General features: G+C 37.9%; 1 protein-coding gene across 3 annotated transcripts in view; it reads left to right on the forward strand.

The window, feature by feature from the left end:
* The window catches only part of FHL5 (four and a half LIM domains 5), a 32,129-nt gene extending 24,560 nt beyond the window's left edge, over positions 1-7,569 (forward strand). For all 3 annotated transcript variants that reach the window (XM_036024492.1, XM_036024493.1, XM_036024491.1), the window contains 2 exons: positions 111-297; positions 5,061-7,569. In XM_036024492.1, the coding sequence (XP_035880385.1) occupies positions 111-297; positions 5,061-5,224 (351 nt within the window). In that variant the 3' untranslated portion in view covers positions 5,225-7,569. The remainder of the gene's footprint in view (positions 1-110; positions 298-5,060) is intronic.
* The last annotated feature ends 1,559 nt before the right edge of the window (positions 7,570-9,128 follow it).

The following is a 9,128-nucleotide window of genomic DNA, read 5'->3' on the forward strand; positions in this document are numbered from 1 at the left end:
CAGCCTGACACAGAGTGGTCGTCGAGGAGCCCAAAGAACTGCTTGTGGACATAGATGAGAATGACAACACGGCTCCCACAATCACTACCTTTTTTGTGATCTTTTGACAGGTGATAACTTCAGGTGGGATAACATTTCGTGACCAGCCATGGCACAAAGAGTGTTTTCTGTGTAGTGGCTGTAGGAAAGAGCTCTGTGAAGAAGAGTTCATGTCCAGAGATGGTTACCCATTCTGCCTTGACTGCTACGACCACCTTTATGCCAAAAAGTGTGCAGCCTGCACCAAACCCATTACTGGTGAGTCTTTAATACAGTCCTCCCACGAGACTATGGCTATCTTAATGCTATATAGTTCATTTCAACAATGCAAGATTAAAAAATGGGTAAGCTTTTCTTTATGTTCCTTTTCAAGATAAACACAAAACGTGTAAATACAATTATTACACAGACCACTCGAGATAAGTATAGAGTATAATTAGGTTCGCTATGTTCTGTAGAGAGTAATTAATGCCAAACCTAATGGTACTGATGCTCAATTAAAGTAACAGTTTGGGGAAAGAGGAGAACAGGATGAACTGAGAGGTCAGAGAAGACCTTCATGAGGAAGCTGGATCTGGACCAAAACTTTTAAGGATTTGAGTGGGAGGGAGGGGCACTTGCAAATCAAAATCGTGCTTAATTCTAAACAAGGGTGAAGGGGACTTAAAATGGAAATGTTTTAATTAAATGTAGGTATTGTACAAAAACCCAAAGCTGTACTAATTAGGATAAATAGGTTAGGAATTAATTAATCTTCATTTTAATATGCTTTTAACAAAAGTATTCTCTTTACTCTCTTTTCCCTTGCTGTAAGTTTTAGTTATGAGTAGATGAAGTAAAACAAGGTCGCCTTCTGCTGAAAAAACAAAGTACTTGCACCGTGATTTGTAAATAGCATAAATGGTAAATCACTGTGTTGAGCAGATTTTCAAGGTCAAAAAAAACACATTATGTTTTCCTCTGGGGCCCTTCTAAAATGCTGCTGCTACAGTAAAAGAGCTAAAGCCTAACAGGGCCTGTGAGAAACCCAGCAGCTATCCTTTTAGGCAGTTTATTGTCACTGAATAATGTGGAAGACTCCCCATTCCTAGGATTCTAAGATTATATTTTCTATTTCAGTTTATGTAACATGGGATTAAAGATTATTATATCCCTCTCCTTCTCCTCCATCTTTAAGTATTTCACAAAATGAAAGTTGAATCTTCGTATACCTGTAAAGAACAGTTTTGCTGCACACCCAGCTTGGCAGGCTTCGGCTGACTGGCAAGTGGAGACAAGAGAGTTGCCTGGGTACACAGAGTACAGTCCTACTTGTCTACACGGGGCAGCACATTTTTCAGAATCAAACAGTGGCCCACAGGATGCATCTGGCCAGCAGGCATGTTCTGTTTGGCCTGCACATGTTCGGAAAGAGTGTAATGAAATGTAATGTAAAATCCTGTCTGAGTGAGCAGACTGCCCTCACATTCCGGAGCCGGGTCACTGTGTCACGGAGCTAAGTGGCTGCTCTGTTGTGTAGGGGGTGGCCTCTCTGTTCCTCATACCTTGTTTTCATCACTCACCTACATCACCCTTCAGCCCTTTTGAGGACTTGCTTTGGCAATTCCATACAGTCAGACTTCAAAGCTTGAACTCTCCAAAGCTTAGGCTCCCCTCTACCTCCTGCCCTTTCCACATCTGCAAGTCCTGCAGTCAAAAGAATAAGCCACTGTTTTCACTGATTTTATCTAGAAAATAGGGTATACAGAAATGCTGTAGTACCCGGACCTCCAAAATCTACTTGATAAGATCTGTAATCACAACCCAACAGATTCAGTCAACTTATTCTAGAACACTTTTCTTGAGCTAGTCACAAAAAAGGTGGGGTGGGGGGGTGCTTCTCTGAGGAAATGAGAAAATTAAATAATTCAAAAAGGATTTGAAAACTTTCCAGGGGACTGAAATGGCTAATACTCATCTGCAAAGAGCCTACATGAGCCCTGAACTTGACGAGGTTCAATTCTGATGTATGACAGATTTTTTTTCTCACAGACAGTTTCAGGCCAACCACTGGGCCCAGCTGTTGAAGGTTCAGACCACAGCAAAAGCACATGGTTCTGCGTGTAGCAGAAGGATGATCAGGAACTAGAGATCTGGCCCAAAAGTAATCCAAATGGAAGACCATGTATTTAATTTAGAATGATCAGTCTTTCAATAATTATCATAATCTTCTTTTGTCTCTGTGACTGAGAGATACCAGAGACTAAAATGCCAGCAAAACTTCAAACTCACTTCAATATTTTTGATCTAATTCTTAAACTTATAATAAGTCCTATAGCAGTATGTCTTTAAAATTGAGCTATTCTAACTAATGTACCACAGGGAATTCTTATAATGCCATATAGTTATCTTCTGAAAGTTGCATGTTCATGCAAATAATATGTGACCCTAAGGAACTAGGTTGGAATGCTTTCAAAATACTACTATACATTAAATCTTGAAGTCATATGATATACTTTTTTAATCCCATCACAATGAATTTGATTCATCTGAACAAACTCAAGGTAAAACTATGTACTTTTTCTCCTCCTCTAACATAGGAGTAACTCTCAAACTTTCTGGGGCAAATGACACAGCCTGACGTAGCGAGCAATGCCCGGAACCAGGGATTAGATGGCCTCAGTTGTGCCCCTGCCGCCGCCTAGTGCGTGACACCAGGTGAACAGTCACGCCCGAGGTCCTCATGTGCCTCATTTTTGAAATAAGAAGTTGAACAGGATCACATCTGAGCTTTCTTTCATTTCTGTTAGTTTTGACTCAAGGAGTTTCAAAAATTATGACTTCTTCAGTAAAGGATACTAATGTTTTGGGTTATATTTTTTACAAAAGATAAATTCAGGCCTAATTTGGTGGAGTTAAGAGCATAGGCTCTGAAACCAGATGGCCTAGGTTCAAATCCAGATCTGCCACTTACCAGCTGGGGCATTTGGGCAAGTGATCAAACCTCCCTGTCAATTTTTATATGCAAAGTGGGGTTCGTGGTATCACCTACATCATGAAAGTGAGGTGAGAGTTGTATGAAGCAATAGGAGATAAAAGGTTTAGAATATTGATGGGCTCATTTTCAAGTGCTCAATAAATGTTAGCTCTCGTTCTACTGAATTTTCAGGAATAAATGAAGCGAGATAAAAAGAGGTACTGGAGATCTGTTTCCTGGATCACATTCTTACTGCCAAGGACCCTCACAACCTGAGGGAGTAGGCATATCTAAAATTGAAAAAAAATATATAAACATCATATGTTGAGCCAAGCCTTTCTTAAATTCCTGCTACCAGCTGCTTCAGTTTTTCTCCATCATTGTAAAATTCTAGAATTGTTTTTACATTTACCACTTGTAAAGGATTACTAATAAACTCAAGAAGAACTCATGAGCATCAAAATCCTAGATGTGTAATCATCAATTTTATGAACATATGGACAGAGATAATTCACATATATAGAGAACATTATTTTTGTAGTCAGCTTACTAATGTTTTAAATACTGTTACAAGAGTTAATTGGTTTATTATTGATTTATTAGAAAGTGATGAGCCCTGGCTGGCGTAGCTCAGTGGACTGAGCTCAGGCTGTGAACCAAAGTGTCGCTGGTTCGATTCCCAGTCAGGGTACATGCCTGGGTTGCAGGCCATGACTCCCAGCAACCACACATTGATGTTTCTCTCTCTCTCTCTTTCTCCCTCCCTTCCCTCTCTAAAAATAAATAAATAAAATCTTTAAAAAAAAAAGAAAGTGATGATAGCACCATAAATAGCATACTATAAATTTAATCAAACAAAGCAGAGAAAATTTATATAAATATATTTATGACCTAGTAAATTATATGTAAAGGCATCAAATAATGTTTCTAGGATGGAAATAAAAATTCATTATAATAAATTAAGGAGAGTTCATCTGAAATAGAATGCTTATTCACTCTTTCTGCTTCACCATCCCAAAAGGAATATTCGGAAATTCTATGTAAATCAGCACATGAATTATTTTAACTTCACTCTATGGGTGAAGAGAGGGGTTTCTCTAAGACTTTTCTCAAGAAGTTTTTCTCTTAGAGAAAACTTGGCAAATAAATAAAGACCCCAACAGATTTAGGCTACCCCAACGCCTTCCCAGTTCCTAGACACTTCTGCTTTTCTACAGCTCCTCACAATCAGTTCCTTGAGCCCTGAATTCATATGAAGGATATAGAGATAGTGTCTCACTGAGACTCAAATTCTACCTTTCTCAGAAACACTGGGGCTCAAGTGAGGCCCAACTGGTGGAGACTGACAAAGCACTCCTTGGAAACTAATCATTGGACCACCAGGTCTCAGAGTGATCAGATTCACAGATCTTTGCCACAAGCCTGGGCCGGAGCTGTCTCTAGGCAAGGTGATAAGGTCAGGTTAGGCTACTTATGTGATAATCTGGATGAAATTCTCTGTTTGGGGCTTTTGGGAATTGTGTCCCAAACTACATTATGACCATGGGACTTTATCCTAAGTAAAATTTAAACATGGAAAAAGAAAGGAGGGAAGAGAACTAAATGTCATCAAAACATTAGATGTGAACCTAGGAAGTACACATTTATTTTGTTTTACCCTAATGCTGCCTCTCAGAAAACAGAGCACAAAGAAAGAAGAGACAAAGACATCTGTACTTCAGTATCTCTTCCCACTGCACTGCACCACACTGCACTGCACTACCTTATCTGTCTTAGCAGTCCTTGTCTATTTCCAAAAACATGTGTTTTTTATATCCAAATGCTACCTACTTGTGTAATTATGGAAAAATTTCACTGGGACTCAGGCTGGATCTCAATGGTGGAACTTACTTACAGGTGACGTTCCCAGATGGACATGAAGCCACAGGGGCAGCATTCTTTTTTCCCATCACTTGCCTCCATATAGTCCTGCTGTATCTCCACTTCCTGAAAGAGCTCCTGATAGAATGCTCAATCTGTTCATTGAAAAGAAAAAGATTATTCTTTTTTTCCAATTTCTTTACAGGTCTCAAGGGTGCCAAATTCATCTGCTTTCAAGACCGCCAGTGGCACAGCGAGTGCTTTAACTGCGGGAGGTGCTCAGTGTCCTTGGTGGGGGAAGGCTTCCTGACCCAGAACAAGGAGATCTTCTGCCGCAAATGTGGCTCTGGGGTGGAGACTGACATCTAGAAGGAGATGATCCTTCCCTACCTAAAATCCACCTTGCTTTTGTTCTCACTAAACCCAGAAGTTGGTTGAAGTCATATTTCTGGCTTAAGTTTTAAAAAATTATTAATGTAGAGTTCATAACAGAAGGGTTTGGCAAACGTCCTGATTGAACTGTATTATAAGAGCACAAAAAAGCACAGTTTAACAGAAAGGAATATATACTAATTCACAAAGGCACCTCTCCTTGCAAAACACTGCACTCTGCTGTTGGAAACATAAGAAATTATCTCTTTATTGTAATCATGTATATGACCTATACAAAGAAGTCACGGATATTATTACTGAAGACAGATGTTCTTCAAAGGTGCAGGGTAAAAACGAAATTAAGAGATCAAATTAAAAGGCATCAGTTTGCATTCCCACCAAGCCAGTTTTACATAATGTGATGTGAACAGTAGGGCCACAGGGATCAGGGAAAACTGATAAACAATCATCACATATAAGAATTCTGTCGTTTTATCTTTCTTTTATTACTCACACAACGGACTTGGAACACCAAAACTGCAATTGCCCTCATCCAAACTGCTTCCAAACGCTGGTTGGTTCCCGAGTTTAATCAATGGAATCTGAGGATTGTAGGTGCTGTGGTTCTCATATATTACACAGATACAGTGGGTCCTCCCTATCTAGGGATTGTCAAAACACAGGTTTCAACACGTTTTGTGTTAAATGCGCTTTCAAAGCCCACATGATTTTTCTAAAGACTTACTTTCTTTCATGAAAGAAAATGTCTCTTCTTTCAAATGAGCTAACCAGAATAATCATTGTCCCCAAAGGCAAACCTTTAAAGTAAATAGATCATTAAATCATCACTTGTGGAAATGAGTTTTAGGGAAGGGATTGAGTGTTGGAACACGACTTTCATCCAGATATCTAAAGGCATAATAGAATGCATAATTAGCTCTGAGCCTCATGCATTCTGACTTCTAAAATTACATTGATGATTAATGGAAGACCATAAAAGTGGGCTTTAAAGACAGCTAGTAATAAGAAGAACCAAAAAAGAATAATTCACAGCTTGTGATTCAGGACCCAGAAAGCAGCAGAGTAGAGCCACATGGGCTATAAGTGAGCCCTCCCACCTTCCCCCCATGCCTACGCCACGCTCCCCACCCACGCCGACCATGCCCTGGAGGTGCACTCACAACCCAAAGCAGCCATTCTACAAATAAGTCCATTGTATTGGTCATAAGGGAAGTAGTAGCCTTAGTGAAAAGTCTAGCTGTCCCTGGACAATATTTTTCACATCAGGTGGGACAAATGGAAAGCCACCTCTGCTCCCTTTTTCAGTCCACTTGAGTGGGGTAGAGGGAGGTCAGGAGAAGAAGCTCGCAAAGACAACATTTTTATGTATCTGCTCTCAGATTATAACATAGCATTAAACTTTCTGATTGAAATCTAATTATATGTTGTGGCTGATTACCATGATTAAAATAGCATCACAGGGGATCCAATTAAAATTGTTATGGAAACACAATTTTTGGAATAGTTTAAAATGCAAGGACATTTGGAGATGCTAACAATTTAGAGATACTAATAAAAGGTCAGGCTACATATGTTATTTGAAAATAGTAATTGTCTTTTTTTTTATATTAACAATGCCAAGGTCTTTTTTTCACATTCACTTTATAAAATGTAGGGACAGCTATCAATTTTTTCCTTATTTGTTTGAAATTTCACATAACAAGGAACAAAATATGCCAATTTTTCTATAACCTAGAAAACAATAAATCATTACATATTTAGAAAGCCAAGGCATTCTTCTAAGACTGGATAGATTCACAACATGTAACATTGACTCAGTTAACCAATTACATATAAACATACAAAATGTAATGTTTTCTTAATTAAACAATTGGTATTATTGGGTCATTTTGCTGCGTGTAGGGGGTGGGATCAGGCTTGAGTGGTAGTGGTACTGAGGCGAGGGGAGGGGCGGCCAGGCTTTGGAAATGTGAGAATGTCAGATAAACATCCTTCCCCACAGCTTATGAAAAGTGTCACAGACCTTCTACTATAATTGATTTTGGGTCAGTCAAGGAAAAAGTTCACTAAAGGACCCATTTAAAGATGGAACTGACAGCCTGGAGAAGCAGGGGGCTCCCATGGATTCAAAGAGCAGCATCTGCACAGGCAGGAAGCAGAAGCAAGTCCTGTGCTAAAAACAGCCTGATGGCCGGGGCACAACAGAAACTGCCCCAAAGAGAAAGGGTCAGATGACAGGAGAATGTTAACTCTCCTTTAAGTTTTATAAAAGGTTTATATTTGACATAAAGTGCAATAGAAAGTTATCAACTATTCTTAAGTAGAGGAGAAAAAACAATGCACAGAGTCTGAGAAAGATCCTGCTAAAGATTCTGTGAGGCCTAGAACCGAAAAGGGTGAGGTCCAAAGTCTAGGTCTCCTCATGCCTGTGGCTAGTGGCAATGAAAAGAGAAAGTTAAGTATCAATAAGTAATAATAAGAGCTATATCCAGAAGACAACAAACCAAAATATTTCATGTTGTCACATGATTAGAAATGACAAAAATGAAGAAAGGAATTCCTTCTTCCATGCTAACAGGTAGGGCGCTCAAGGGCTCGGTGTGCACTCTACCAATGGATCACAGAACAACCCAGACCCACTGGTTAAAGGAGGTGTGACAATGCCACTGTCACGAGTTCAAAACTTACATACTCAATATAACTATACAAAGAAAGCCTTCTGTTGTATGCTGTACCATAAATGAAAAATCAACCCAAAAATATGTCTGATGTTAGTGACACCATTTTTTAATTTTAGTAACATGTACTTTTTAATCTACCTGGCATATTAATAATTACATTTAAAATAAAAAATGATTGTTATAGTATGTTTTAGATACATTTAATTGAGCACATAAATTATTCTCAAAGACATTTAGAGATATTTATTATTGCAATAATATTGTTTTTATTTAATTTACAAATCATGGTTTTCAAACATTTTTATGCTAAATAAATTTGCATAGTACATATTTCTCATATTCTTTTTAGTTCTTTAGTTTTTACATTAACTGTGTAGTAAACAGAATACATATGAATAACTTTGTAGTATTTCTACTTCTTACATAAGAAGCATGATGACTTTTATCTTCTTGTCCTGTCCATTTTCACAACACCCAAACTAACTATCTGTTCAGATACAATTTCAAGGCATTAATTAGAAAATGGCATAACTGAATTCTGTCTGACCCAAACATTAATGCCTTTCCTGTGAACCACATCTCTGCTTTTTCTTACAGTGATCAACTTTTTAAAATATCCTAAACTAAGAATTATTTTACTTCTAATTATTATTTTTATGATTCTAAATATATTGTATCACAAGAAACTCACTTCAATTGAATTTTCCAGTTTTGACTGAGAAAGCATGTTAACTTCTTATTGTTTCTACATTGGAGGAATTGTTTACAATCTTTTTATCTAAAGCAAAATTTGTGTTTGTAACACAAGCTTTCTTTAAACTTAGCTAATCTATACTAGTTAAGTTCTCTTCAGAGTTGCATTAGACTATGAATTCACTGAATGTCAGAACATGTCTCACAAAGAAATATTTGGAAAATATATTTCACCAAACATTTCTAGTTCATTTAAAAAATCACATGGCTTTGAAGTATAAAGAAATTCTAATGGGTACTCAAATGGTAAATGTTATGCCTTGGAATTGTGTTTCTTCAATGAGTCAGAAAATCAATAGAAATTATAGTTACTAAGATATTAATTTTATCCTGAACATCTTCCCCCAGAAGCATCAGGCTTTTAGATCATTATTCAGCCAGAAACATTTCAAGAGCAGGCTTGGATAACTGTAAAGAAGTATTTGAGGAACTTGGAGATCCTCTTT

This window comes from Phyllostomus discolor, chromosome 4 (assembly GCF_004126475.2).
Source record: "Phyllostomus discolor isolate MPI-MPIP mPhyDis1 chromosome 4, mPhyDis1.pri.v3, whole genome shotgun sequence".
NCBI lineage: Eukaryota > Metazoa > Chordata > Mammalia > Chiroptera > Phyllostomidae > Phyllostomus > Phyllostomus discolor.